The sequence below is a fragment of the Chinchilla lanigera genome, unplaced genomic scaffold (genome assembly GCF_000276665.1).
Source record: "Chinchilla lanigera isolate Chin_1 unplaced genomic scaffold, ChiLan1.0 scaffold00001, whole genome shotgun sequence".
NCBI classification, from domain to species: domain Eukaryota; kingdom Metazoa; phylum Chordata; class Mammalia; order Rodentia; family Chinchillidae; genus Chinchilla; species Chinchilla lanigera.
In genome coordinates this window covers 11,310,407-11,325,448 of record NW_004955402.1, presented here as the reverse complement: position 1 = coordinate 11,325,448, position 15,042 = coordinate 11,310,407, and the positions used below count along the sequence as shown (strand labels likewise).

The window sequence follows — 15,042 nt, the reverse complement described above, 5'->3', positions numbered from 1 at the left end:
GTTACTGACATGCACAAGAACAGAGTAGTAAAAAACTACCAGATCTTTTATGTCAACAATCGAAAGAATGGACATATAGGAGGGCAGGCAGTGACATCTGGGAATCACAGGTAGAAATTGTGTATTTGCTTTTGGAGATGTGAAACTTGAGGCCACTGTCTCAATCCACCTGTACGTTACACACTGCACAAGTGGGACAGGCAACAGGAAGAATTTACAAACGGTAACTAGTACTTTAGTTCATGAGGTGAACACTTTCACCTCTGGTCATGATGGAGTAATGGAATGATTCACATCCTACCTTAAACAACTAAAAAAAAAATGAACCACAAAAGGGTGTGAAAGCATGGCTTTCAGAGACTGGACAACTGCACAGAATAGCACTGAGAAGAAGCAAATTAAAAGTATTTCTAGCCTAAGAGCTGTTTCTTAACTAGCAGGATTGGTTCCAGGTCATAAAGAGTTACGGTTAGAAATAAAAACTGGAGATATACTTATGAAGACCATGTTCTTTAAGAAACCATATTCAAGTTGTGTTATGAAAACTCATGGTGTCAGTGACTTTTGCTTGTACTACCACACTGCTTTTTAAAAACGGTGATCCTGATTTATATTCCCACTGTGAATATTTTCACCAAATGTTTACCTACGTGACAGCCTAGTCATACTTTCACATGAAATTTTTCAGGTGTTGGGTTAGTACATTTTCTAGCCTGGGATCTTAAATGCTCCCCAGAAGCTCATGCGTTGAGGGCTTGGTCCCCAGGTGATGGGACTACTGGGAGGTGGTGGAACCTTAGGAGGTGCTGTAGGAGGAAGAAGCCATTGGGGGATGTCCTTGAAGGGTATCCAGGGTTTCCTGGCCTCTCCCTACCCCAGCCACCATGAAGTGAGCAGCTGTGCTCTGCTACATGCACCTCACGTGATGCTCTGCCTTTTTACAGGTCCAAATGGCCATGGGCTGAAACCTCTGAAGCCATGAGCCAAAAATGAACCTCTCCCCTTTTTAAGCTGTTTATCTCAGGTTTTGGTCACAGCCGTGAAAAGCTGATTGGAGCATAGCCTAGAGTTGTAAAAAGAAGACTTAAAAGGGAAAGTAAATGGCTAGAGGCAGGCATCAGGCAACTGTTGGGCAAAAAAGAAGGAAAGACAACAGATTTTAAGCAGACCTGGAGCCTGCCCAGGATGAGTTAATAATAGCACAACTAGTACTATACTAACTAGGTCAGCATCTAGGACAGCCTGTGTACAAAAGGAAAAATACAAGTCTTCTAAGAATGAAGCAAAGTTTATTCATCACATTTTGTCTGGGAGGAAAAAAAGGGGAAACAGTAAGATCTTACAGCAGTAGTCTATTATTATTTCCTAATTATGAGTACATCTAATTTCTTGAGTATATCTGTGAAAGAAACAAATGTTATTGTAAAGTTTCCTACTGAAATATCAAAGTTTTCTGGAAACTGAGTGTATGCGCCTTTGCAAATATAGAAAAGAAAAGTGCATGAATGTCTTGAACTGATCACTTGAATTAGGGTTTTAGCCTCAGATTTGGTTAATCTAAGAGAAACTGGGGCTTTCACTTTCACCTATTTGTATATTTTTTATTCCTTGTTATTTCCAGCTTGAAGGTTTCTAGATAAAATATGGTTTGTATGGTTTTTACGATCTATTAAGGCCATCCTTTAAAACAAAAGCAGTATTTCCATTAGTACTTACAATTTCACATTCCTTACAAGTGTGCCCAAGCAATTTTCTTCTCTCTTCTTTTTTCCGAACCACCTCAATATGAGGAAAATTTCGTAAGCTAGTCTCTCTGAGGGGAAAACGAATTTAAAATTAACTTATCTGCTATTACAAAGATCAGGTAGGTTAACATTTGAATTAACAAAGGCGAGAGTTCAGGAGAAGTAATCCTGAAACATTTATTATTCCTTTTATTTAACATGCTTATTCAGTATATTAGAAAAATATTTCTCCAAATATTAAACACCTACTATATTGAAGCAAATTTTCATGTGTGTTTCGTGCATGTGTAGCATAACCAAGAAAAAATAATGCCTCTGTTTTTCTAGTACTAAGAACCCAGATTTCAGGGGCAACTTTTTCCTGCTCAAAGAACTGATTCATCTGTTTGCATGCTATTTGCTACTTTGTCTACAGATTTTGTCTACAGAAGACATTGCATCCTGAGTTCTTCAAAGTATAGGCACAATTATTACTTGTGCTTCTCTTTAAATGCACCAGACTGAGAACCACTGGAAACCTGGGCAGAGTCAAAGCCACTGGGATATGGATCAGTGCCATATAGGTTAATGTGTTCTGGAGTAGTTTTGGAAGAAAAAAGTACACAGAAGTATACAATTTTAAAACGTTAAATGAACCTGGCTTTAAAAAGCCTACATAAACTTATAACATGTGTAAATAAACAGTTACATATATTATTCTGTTTATAAAACATTCCCAGTGAGTGCTGGGCATGGTGGCACATACCTATAATCCTAGCACTCAGTCAGGAGGATTGCCACAAGTCTGAGGCCAGCCTGGCCTATACAATGAGTTCAAGGCCAGCCTGAACTACACAGTGAGACCCTGTCTCACCTCCCCTAAACACCCCCACAAGAAAACATTTCTAGTGACATTAAATTGTCTGACTCACAAAACCTAACCTTTAAATGACTTGTTTATAATATATCTACACCTCAGAGATATTTGGATCATATGGCCCTCTACTTGGCAAGGACTTTCTTTCACAAGAAGTTTCAATTGCTCTGCTTCCAAGTATATGAACTTGTACTTATGCTTTAACCCAAGAACTCAATTCTGGAGCAATCTGGAAATTTAAAAAGGGAGACACTAAGAAAGAATGGATAAAAATATACTGCCAAAACTATATTTTTTCCCCAGACAATTTATAGAATCCTACGTTTATACTGGATACATTTTGGCTGTCTCCTTTCCTCTGAATACTACCCATGCTATTTCTGAAGTATACTATAATTTAGTAGGAAATCTACTAGTAGAACTGGGTTCCAGAGCAGACCTTCAACCAAGTGTCACCTAAAAGGTTACAAAGCTTTTTGTTCTAGGTGCTAGAATTCTTAGTTTTGAAAAGCAATTAACTCTAAGACCTTTACCATCCCTATACCTTTATCTACTTTCTACTTCTCTAACAGTCTAATAACGTCAGAACAAATAACACTAGTAAGTTTAAAAAAAAAAAATTCACAAACCCCTAATATGAACCATTTGAGGAGACAGTTTTTAATCTGCCTGCCATTTTACTTCTAGAAATACATCCCAGGTTGGGGATGTAGCTCAGTGGTGAGTGCTTGCCGAGCATGCACTCAGGAGTGTAATCCCCAAGTACCACAAAACAAAAAAAAGAAACATATCCCAAAGATGCACAAGCCAAATTCTGAGAAGAGGAAGTGCAGGCTTGTCACTGGAGCACCACACGTACTGGCATAACCACAAACAACACAACTGTCCAGTGCTAGGAGATAAACCACGGGGTAATCATTTAATGAAGTACTATGCAGATAAAAAAAGAGAAATATTGTATACAATGAGTGAAAAGCAAAGTATTTTATGCTCTTTTTCTTTGTGATATTGATAAAATGAGTGTTAGTAACTTACAAGTCACTCAGTAACTTGCAGGATCTTATCTGAAAGTAACAGAATTCGCAATGTTTGTATTAGAGGCAGAAAGTAGCACTACTGTTTGAAATCAAGATGCTTAAAGTGTTTTCTGTTGTTTTTAAAGATTTGAAAAGCCTCATAAAATAATCCTGAAGTTGGACAACCTCAGATTCAACACCTAAAGTCTTATACTACGTAAAAAGTTAGAGAATATAATTTAATTCCCAAAGTTCAAAATAAAATAGAATAAAAATATAGTATCTGCTATCATATAAGACAGCAGAGAAACTACTGTGAGAATTTAAAAGCAGTGTTGCTAGTAAAAATGCCCTTCTCTGTAAAATTTACCACTTTTATTCTTGAGTCCTTTTGGCTATGATCAGAGTAAACTATGCTACTCTAATCAAAGTACTGATTTAACAGCTTAGAGATACTGAGACATACAGATAGAGATACTCAGACAGCTCGGGTGTAATTTCAATCATATCACTGGTATTAATCAAGACCCACTTACCTCTCATTATCTTTAAAATATGGCTCCACAAATGCTTTCTGCTTGACTTTATCTTGTTTATCATTATGTACTGTAAATAAAACAAGCATATCACAAGCTGAGTGTAGAGTTTAATGAGAAATGATTAGCTTGTTTGGAAAAAAATATAGCACGCACCAAAATCTTTTTAATGTGTTTCATACTACAGTCCCCTGGGCAACTCATTTCAATTTTCAGTCACTTTTCCTCTTTCTTACTTGCACAATGTTGAGGATGTCTATCTCACCGCAGAGTTAACAAACAGCCAAAAAAAAAAAAAAAAAAATCCCGTCTCAGCATTTCAGACTTTCATACGTTCATGATGGGGGTGTAATTCATATGCCTTGCTGCCAGGTAGCTTGAAACACCAGTGGTACATGCTTGATTTTCCCAATAAGTGGCTTTTTATTAATTTTATTGGTAAAAAAACAATAAAAGTGGTTAGATCTGTTTGTGCCACCAGCTGTGCAAGCCACCCAATGGGACAGTCATGCATGTACCACTGGTGGTTCAAGCCGGTGGAAATGTTTTAAAAGAACCACTCAGAGGTCCATTATCATTTGGCAAGAAAGAACAATAGTCAGCTTTCGGTATGTCTCATTTTTTGCTCTGTTGACTTTTACGTGTCATTAAGGTATATAATGACTAGAAAATAAGGAAATTAAAACATTTTATCAGAACACTGGTGACAAAAAAGAACTAGAGTTCAGGATCTGGGCTCTGAATTGTAAGAGACCTAGACTCAAATACCCAAATGCCATTAAAGCATCAAAACTTAGGGCTGGGGATATAGCTCAATGGCACAGCACCTGCCTGGCAAGCATAAGATCATGAGTTCAGTTTCCAGAACAACAACAACAAAAAGAGTTTACTTGGAATTGTACTAAGTTCTGGACATACAATGTAGAACAAGAGAGACCAGGTCTTCTGTCCTCATGGTGCCTACATTACCGTGAGGGAAACAGAGGTTAAGCAAGTGGACAGTGAAACACCAAGCAGGCAGATGGTTAACATTTATGTGAGGAAGATGAAAGGCAGAAACTGATGAATGACAAGTCAGCCATGGGAAGGGGCGGAGTGGGGAACGTTACGGGTGAGGGTCCTGAGACAGAAAAGGGGATGCTATAGGAGCTATGAGAATGCCAGAGCGGCTGAGATTTTATCACAGGGGAGATGAAATTAGAGGTGGACAGGCACCAGATCACAACGGGCCTTGGATCCAAGAGGATACAAATGTTCTCTTGCATCTCTCTTCTGTTCTCTTCCCTCCCCCGTAAACTCGGATCCAACTTCTCTTATGACGCAGCTCAGTTATGGCTCTTTTGGAACTGCATAATTAATTATATAGTGTGCTTCTTCATTTTTTGTATTTTTCCACCTCAAAAAGATGGACCTTCACCCAAATTGCTGGGTCTAGCAGTTCTTTCCCTTTTGGTGATGAGTAACACTCCATTAAATAAACACATCACAATGAATTTATTCACCTGTTGATGGATATTTGAGTTGTTTCCCGTTTTGCGTTGTTATGAATACTGTATGAACCTTCTTAAACATCTTTCTGTGAGCATATTTTAACTTTTCTTGGGTGAATACACACTGCAGTCAAATTGGCGATAACAAAACAGGTATATGTGTAACTTGATACAAAACTGACAAACCTCTATAAAGTTGTTCAGAAAGTAACAGTAACTGTTTTCCAAAGTAATAGTTAACAATTCATACTGCCTTCTACAGTGTATGGGAACTCCAGCTGCTCTTCACTATTTCCAACATCAGATATTACCAGTCTCTTTAACCATCTCAGTGGGTGTATTAACGCCTGGATAATGGATAATATTGAAAGGACTCCCTGACCATTTGAGCATCTTCTTCTCACTGAAGTGTGTGTTTGTTTTGTTTTGTTTTTTATCGTTTTGAGACAGGATTTTGCTATGCAGTTCACTGAACTGGCACTGAACTCACTTTGTAGCCCACGCCGTGCTCAAACTCGCAGCAATCCTCCTGCCTCAGCCTCCCAGGTGCTGGGATTACAGGCATGTGCCACAATACGCTGCCTCATTGAAGAGTTTTTAAGCAAAAAGGCAACACAATCTAATTTACATTTAAAATAGATCCCTACGGACACTCTGTAAGAGCAGAGACTGGACAGGAGAAATAATTGGTATGAAAAGACCAGTTCAGAGGCTTGCAGTACAACAGGTGAGATAGCAGTAGTTTAAGACTAGGGTGGTGGCTGCTGAGAAGTGAACTGATAGTAGGTATTTAGTCTGGAAGGATAAAGCAAGCATTTGTAGTAGAAAATGGGTGTAAATTTTCTGCAAGACTATCTTTTTCTATTGCAATTATTAACAGGAATTGCTCAAAACTTTAAAAAACTTTATGTATATGTTATAAAGAAATTCATAACAATGAACACCAAGATTAATTTCTTTGTTCTCATAAATATTTCATGGTTATGTAAGATGTTAACATAAAGGGAAGCTGCAGGAAAGGTATAGGAGAACTACTTTTTGGAACTCTTAGTTTGAAATTATTTCAAAATAAACAATAATAAAGAAATTTACATAAAACCCTTGTTAACAAACCCTTGTAAACCTGTTACTTACCCTGATGTCTTAACTAGCTGAATTCAGCATAACGGAGAAGTCATAATTAAAGAGAAAGAAGTCTTACCAGTTGGTCCCCTTACGGCAGCAGGTAACTCCTCCAACTCATTTACCACCTGGGGGAAACTGTCTGCCAAACAAGATTCGTACTCTTCATGTGTTGTCCGATCAAACATATCTTCCAAGGTATCACTCATCTTTCTTTCTCTATCTATATAAAAAAGAGCATAGAGCAAAAAGCAAGATTTTTGTTTTTCATGTAGACTAACATTAAACTATTAACTGCCAGAAAATAATGCAATGAGGTCTTTTAAGACACTTCTTTAAAATGTGAGTCTTATATGTGGGCTACAAGTTTAACTCTGAAGGGTGTTCTGTCAGTGAATACATGTGTTAAGTCTCTGTAGACACATGTGTGAAAGATGAAATGCCAGTTTAGCCAAGAATGGTGGCAGCCCCACAACCCCAGCACCCTGGGAGGCTGAAGCAGGAGGTTCACAAGATCAAATCCAGCCTGGCAACTCAGCAACTTGGTGAGACTCTGGCCTATTAAAAAGAAAACAAAAAATGGCTGGAGTATAGTTCAGTGTGAAGGCCCTCGGCTCAACTCCAGTACCACCATCACTTCCCAAAAAATCACTTGAAAGCTGTCTTGTTAAAGCTTTTAAAGAGTCTTAATGCAGTGAATGTAAGAGGGTAAAAAACTATATGCAGTGAAGCGTTTAAAGAAATTCTTAAAATATTACTATAATACAGGTTTTAGGCTTAGTTGTGAAGAGATTACTTTCAATGAATACATGTAAGTAGTGAAATGTCTGCGGACATGTTAGAAAACATGATTCTAAAAAATGTTAGTTGTAAGTTATCTTGTAAGTATTAACTCAGTGACTCAATAAGAAACTGTAATACACATAATGAAGTAATCAAGACAATTCTTGAGTCATGATTTTTAAAAACAAGGTTTAATTCTTACATCTGGTACATGAGGCAAGAATACTCTTACACCTTGGAAGTTAATGTTAAGACTTTAACTGTCCTTTACTCATGTGAAAAGAATGCTGAGTTTCTTGTTACTGTCATATAACTAAACCCCTTACAAATATTACGATTTTTTTCCCTATCAGCTCCTGTATAATTCATACAAACCAAAAGAAGTCTTACTAATGAATCTGTGAGGAAATGAAAATATATCATAATAAATAATGACAAATACTAAGTTTAAACAAAAAGGGACATTGTGGTCTAGCATTTTACTTGTTTTATTTTTCTAATGAAGCAAAAAGGTTTTCTTGCATTATCATTTGCATCTGGTTATTAAAAACTGAAAGAAAAAAATGAATTTAATGCCCTATGTAATGTGTGAAAGTGCTAAAGGCGTCTTTGAAGCTCTAACATTTCCCATTATATAATCATGTATTTAAAAACACCAGAGCTTGGTGGGGTGAGGTGGCACACGCTCCCCAGCACTCTGGGAGGCGAAAGCAGGAGGACTGCAAGTTTAGCCTAACCTGGAAAGTTTAGCAAGACCCTCTCAAGAACAAGTGACGACAAAAAACCAGAGTTAAAGAAAAATCAGAAACAAGTTGAGTTGGCTAACAAAAAGAACAGAACAGTGGCCAAAGATGACTCTGTATCAAGTAACCGCCACTTCTCCCAATCCAGGGAAAATCGTAATACAAAAATTGTACTTTTAAGAAAAACCACAGCTTCAGAATATAAAACTACCTAAGGTTACAATGCTTTTTTTCCCTTCCAGAAAACTCACTCCAAAAAATTCCCAAGGGTCTCAAAGATTAAACAAGCTCAATTTACAGGTGAAAAATTCCTCACCTTTCCATTTTTTTAATGGACTTTTCTCATACTCTTGTTTGGGGGCAGGCAAACAAATCCAGAAACCCAGAGACCCGGAGAGCCGGGGCCAGGATCTGGGCCCAATGGAGCCCTGGCAGGTAACACCAGGGTCTTCCACATGCTATGCAAGGGCTCTACCACTCATCTATACCCTCAGCCCTTTAAAACTTTTTGCTTTCTGATAAAAGTCTTGCTAAGTTGCCCAGGCTGGCCTCAGACTTGTGATTTTTCCCACCTTAGCCTCTTCAGTAGCTGGGAAGACACCATGCCTGGCTTCTAGAAAAACTTTTTGAATTAAAATATTAGCAGTAATTGAGTTTTCCTTGGTATATTTCATGTGAACCAATTCTAAGTGTGAAAAAGGTTTTACTGTATAGGGCAGACTTATTTTTCCAAAATAAGGCCTCAACAATGTCTCCTATCCCACAAGCTGTTTTCACAGTGTGACGCTGACAGTCATCTGCTTCATCATATCTAAAGGACAAAGACGTAAGGTAAAGGGCATCGGAATTTTCTCACTTGATTCCGAAGAAGCCAGGCAAGACTGGCTGTCTGGTTTCTGAACTCTACGTAGGTAGTCTACAGAAAATGGAAGACACGGAATGGACGTCCAGCACGAATGTACGCAGCTGCTATCAGACGATGGCTGGGAAATGCCTCTACTTTTGGCAGTGCAACCCCATGCGCGGGCCCTAACCCTTTAGTCTGTGAGGGTGATAAATGGCAACTGCCATCAGTCAAATTGTTTTCATGACGGTATAGCTAGAAATGTTAGGAAGGCAGTGTAACCAAAGCCCTTTTATTGTTCCCACCACTGTAGGAAAAGCATGGTTTTAGGTGAAGAATTAAATTTTCACTATCCCCCTCTGCCATTCTGTCCTGCCTTGGAGCCAGCAGAATGTGGACTGAAAATGTAAGCCAAAATAAACCTCTCCCTTAAACTGTGGATGTCAAAGGACTGTGTCCCAGTGAAGACAAAGTGACTGAGACACATGGACTCTTCAGATCCCCTCCTTCTTTATGAAAATTACCTAAATCTAGCAATGAGCAACTTTGCCTTAAAAGGTCAGAAAGTAAAATAGGCCTGTGGAGCTATGAGGGTTCTGCATCAACTATCCAATTCTATCTTTGGAGCAAGCAGCCCCAGGCAACACGAAGAGATGAGGCCGATCACAAAAAACTGGCAGGGGCTGTAGCCTGCTGATCCCTGGAAATAATCTGAATTGTTTCTGAAATAAAACTATTCTGGCTAAAGTTTTTTTTTCTGAAACACTGAAATTAAACTTTCTTAAAAGGAATATGAAAGTAACAGCAGGGAAAAGAAGCCTATGTCTTACTTTCGTCGCTGCCCAACACCCAAAGTTAAAGGAGGAAAAGTTTACTGTGGCTCACAGTTCCAGAAGTTTTAGTTCATGATCAGCTGGCTCCAAGGCAGGACGGCAAGGGCAGAGGGGCATTACAGAGTAGAAGACAAGCAGCAGCAACAACAGTTGACAAGCTTCTTTCTGTCCTTTGTATCCTATCCAGGCTACCTGCCTTTAGGGTGGGCAGCACTCAAACCCTTAGTCCCAGCACTGCACCATGAATCAATCCCAGTGTCAGACTCTGGATCTAGCCACCTCTAAAAAGCCCCACCTTTGACCACTTGAGGGGACATCTACACATGAACCCTAACAACAATACAGAGTTTACTGTTAATCAGTACAATGGTATAAACACAAACTTCATTCCACTTTTTTTTTTTGAGACAAGGTCTCACTATGTAGTCGAGGCTGGCTTTGAACTCACTATGTAGCCCAGGCTAGCCTCAAACTCGTGGTAATCCTCCTGCTTCAACCTCCCAAGTGCTGGGATTACAGGTGTGCGCCATCATGACCACTCCACATTTTTATTAAAATTTTGAAAAAGCAAATCTTACTTGGACTTTTTTCTCCTTTTTGCTCTTGTTTCTTCACCTTTAAGAGCAAACTTTCACTGACCAAAGTACAGTCCATGTCTACTGTCTCTCCTCCTAATCTTGACTGACTGTCATCCTAAAATCCAAAATTTTAATAATTATTTGTTTTTGGTCTTATATTTATAGTTTTACCAAAAATTCTGGTAAAATACACATACATTTTTCTATTTTTAAGCATTAAGTTGTATTTGTTTTCATACTTTGGGAACAGAGAGTCTGGCTTTACGGACTATAAAACATACCACAGTAACGTGCAAGTATCACAGCCTAGGAAAAGGAAGACTCCTGTCAATGGAAGGGAGATCCATGTATCACAGAACTCCCTTGAACTTGTCCTGAATCTTTCCCAATCTGCCTCACAGTAATAAACAATAATGTACAACTAACATAATGATTCCAGTAATCAAATTAGATTTCTTTTTTTGGTTTTTTTTTGAGACAAGGTCTCACTATGTAGTACAGGCTGGCCTTGAATTTGCTATGTAGCCCAAGGTGGCCTTAAGCTCACGGCAATCCTTCTGCCTCAACCTCCCAAGTGCTACGATTACAGGCATGTAACACCATACTCAGCTTAAATTTGGTTTCTTAATGGGCATATATTACTTCAACAACTGTTAAATGCATTGTTATTAATATGTTACCAAGTGAAAGGGAACTTCTCAAACCATAGAAGCTATATTTAAGGCAAAAAAGTACTTCCACTATGACTTTTCTTTTTAAAAAATGCAGTGCTTAAAAAAGTAGTCAATAGGGAAAATAAATTTTTCCCCATAGGTTATTACTCTAAATCTAATCACAGCATTAGGATTATTTCATAAAAATAATTTTAAAACATATAACTAGAAGTTTGTATTATTTTAAAAAATGATGTGAATGCTTTTTAATAAAGGCCTTTAAAGGCACAAATATCTTTTCAAAAAGCCGTAAGGTTTGAAGAATAAGCATCTCTGTTTCTTTGTTTTCTGAATAAATAAATGTAGGTTTTAAGAAGTATCTGAATAAAGGTCACAGAGTAAATCAGAAGGGAAAGCTCACTAACAATTCACTAGAAGAAGAAATGGGTTTTGGCTTTATTATTTACTTTACCTTTGTATCTATTACAGTAATATCCATTTTATACTGAGAAAGATCTGCTCCTGGATCTACACTCCACTGGATATTTTCAAAGGATGCATCTTAGATAAGGAAAAAAAAAATGCAATTAAAAATAGATTTTGAAAATTCTCATCACTTTAAAAAGTTCGGAGACCTACAGAATGGGAGAAATTTTTTTGCTAATCCCAAGTCTGGTAAAAGACTTGTGCCTAGGATATATAAGAATGCTCACAATATGAAAACGTAAATTTTCCAAATGAAAAAATAGGAAAAGGCTCAGAATAGACAGTCTAACTAGCCAATAAATATATAAAAAGATACTCAACATCATTTGCCCTCAGAAAAATGCAAAATCATAATGAGATACTGCGTCACATATACAAAGACAGCTAGAATCAGGATGAAAGATAGCAAATGTTGGTGAAGATGTGAGAAACTGCAACCCATGCACACTGCCGGTGCGAATGTAAAATGGTACATAGCTCCTTTGGAAAACTGGCAGCTCCCGAAAGTGTAAATACAGAGTTGGTACAGGGTCCAGAAATTCCACTGCTATGTACAAAGAAAAAAATGAAAACAGCCACACAAAACTTCTATCAAGTGTTCAGAGCAGTATTACTCATAATAACAAAAAGTAGGAACAATTATTTCTATTAACTGATGAAAAATCTGGTATACAATGTCATTCAACAGTAAAAAGGAATGAAGAAATATCAGTGTATGCTATGATATGGATGAAAATGGAAGACAATGTACTGAGTGAAAGAGGTGAATCACAAACGACTACACATCACAGGACTCCATTTATATGAAATCTTGAAAACAGTTAAGTTATGGAGACAAAAAAGAGATGAGTGGTGCCCAGGACCGGGAGGAGGGAGATCAGCAGAGGGTGGTGCCTGTTCCACACTTAAGACTATAGTGACAGCTGGAGAAACCCCGAATTTGCCAAAAGCACTGAATTGGAAACTTTAATGGTGGATATTTATGGTGTAAGCTACATTTCAACAAAAATATTTTCAAACTGTTAATAATATAACATTGCCTGGAAGGGTTCTGAGTGTACTGTATGTAAATATAAGATATAACAAGTACATGAAGTGTAGCTGTAGGACATGAAGTAGTATGACAGTAACTCTAGGCAAACTGTGCAAAGTTAAACAGGCATTTTATTAAAACCCTTACGGCAGTAAAGAAGAAATTAACAAAAGAAAAAAAAAGGAAAAAAATTAGGAATGAAAGCAAAAAACATGTTTTCATGCTGGAAGAACAAATAAAGAATATGCTTCTGGAAAAAAGGAAAAGCAAGCCCAGAATGAAAGAATAAATTGCCAATGAAGAAAAAATGAAAAATAGTGCATATGAATTATAGAAGTATTTGGTGGCTGAAAAAAACAAAAGGACTCCTTTGAAATACATACAGTAAAATTATAAGACGTATATATATATACATATAGGCAAATAATATTTATAAGTTTAAAAACCTATATAAGTAATGTATATATTCATGTTTATACATAAACATGTAAATGAAATAAAAAGGACAAATTACTTATAGAATGAGAAATAAGATTTGGATGATTATTTTTATTTTTAAAATTCTGTATAGTTTGAATTTTAAAAGCTTCCATGAAGGAAATAAAAAATAACTACAAAAAAATCAGGCTACAAAAGGACCTATAAAAGCAGATACCAAAATATTTCAACTCCTTTTTTAAATAGCGCAAAAGGAGAAAATTCACAAGTAAAATGGAACCAATGAGAATCATCTTATAAACACCAACAGGCAGGGAAGAAACACTTAAAAATTTCCCATACAATCTAATCTACTCAAAATATGTAAGTATCCAATTCAAAGTCATTAAAGAACAGTAGAAATTCTATTTGTAGGGCACATACCTTGGTTGTTGTTAGGCTTTGTTTTGGCAATTCTGCAGGGATTTAACTGAAGAACTGATGCAAGTTCACATCCTCCATGGACTGACCTGGTTTTTACTTTTATTGGCTCATTAGAACCAGCACCCTAGATAGAAATGATTATTAGCATCTAGATGAAACCACAAAAAGTGATTTTAATCAAAATCCTTAAATATTTAACACAAACCTTCCTATCATCAAAATGATTCTCTGTCTCCAAATCTCCTTGTGGACGCACAGGGATTTTGAAGATGGAATTTTCTTCTTTTATAGGTAATGGTGTTTTACTGTCTGGAGGGGATTTGCGCAAAGACTGGCGGACGCACTCCTGTAAACAGGACTCCTCCGGGGAATCTCTGGGTACCAGGCAGCTCCCATCCAAAGCCTTATGGCTTGAGGAAGAGCCCTTTGGAATGGGCTTAAAAGCTTCATAAAGAGTCACTTGCTTAAATCTGTTTTTGGAAGTCTCATTTCCTTGGCTTTTCTCTTGACGCTGGATAGCTGAAAACCGATCCGAGAGATCCAGAGGTTTGTCCATTACGTGGTCCCCATTCATGGAAAACTGATTATCCATTGGAAAAGGAAGAGAATTTTCTTTATCAAAGGAAGCTTGAGGGCAGCTTACTTCATGTTCACTTTCATCCTCAGTTTTCTTCCTTTTGGATGTTCTGCCTCCCAATGATTTCAGGGACACTATATGTTTATCAGTAACAGCATCTTTAGTGCGATCAGTAATAGCCTGTTCATTTATGGATTCACTTATATTTTTAAGAATCTGCTTGCTAGAAGATGACTGGCTAATGCCCTTGTTCACTTCAGACCCAAGACTATGATGTGTGAAAAGGGCACTATCTTCAGATTTTGATCTAGTTTTCTCTGACCTAGATGTAGAAGTGCTGCTGAAAGGGATTGTCTTGGGATGGCTTTGCTTCCCAGTGCTTAAAAGAGAAGGGGACAAACTTGTATTCAAACCCAAACCACTTTTCACATTAGATGTAGGTACAAACACAGGAGATGGAAACACAGGAGATGACACCCGAGTGGCCAATTCTTGAGGTGGAGTCTTTGAAGTAGAATCTGAAAATCTAAATAAATAAAGAGTAAGACAACTTTTTTCATACTAAAGAAGTATGGTAAAAATTAAAAGACAAGCACAATGAAAAAAACCTTTGCTTGACGTGGAATAGTGAAGTTTTCTCTATTATAGGCAGATGATTAACCAAAATTTAAGATTCAGTATAACTGTGAGCCTCTTCATTTGGGAAACAAAAAGCTGAGGGAAATGATACAGGAAACATGTCTCAATACTCTAATATTCCTAATTTTTTTTCTTAAGTAATTTAAATAACTTCATTACATAAAAAAGATTAAAGAATTTCAAGGAAAAAATTCTTGGTTTCTTATTTTTCCCAGTATTTAGGATCAAACCAGGAATCCTGCTTGCT

General features: G+C 37.3%; 1 protein-coding gene across 4 annotated transcripts in view; it reads right to left on the bottom strand.

Annotated features, from left to right (window-relative positions):
• Positions 1–15,042, bottom strand: part of Rbbp8 (retinoblastoma binding protein 8) — an 86,016-nt gene that overhangs the window by 6,424 nt on the left and 64,550 nt on the right. For all 4 annotated transcript variants that reach the window (XM_005372693.2, XM_013503320.1, XM_005372692.2 and 1 more), the window contains exons 11-17: positions 13,785–14,682; positions 13,580–13,703; positions 11,672–11,760; positions 10,547–10,661; positions 6,845–6,988; positions 4,154–4,223; positions 1,717–1,813 (exon numbers count right to left, since the gene is read on the bottom strand). In XM_005372693.2, the coding sequence (XP_005372750.1) occupies positions 1,717–1,813; positions 4,154–4,223; positions 6,845–6,988; positions 10,547–10,661; positions 11,672–11,760; positions 13,580–13,703; positions 13,785–14,682 (1,537 nt within the window). The remainder of the gene's footprint in view (positions 1–1,716; positions 1,814–4,153; positions 4,224–6,844; positions 6,989–10,546; positions 10,662–11,671; positions 11,761–13,579; positions 13,704–13,784; positions 14,683–15,042) is intronic.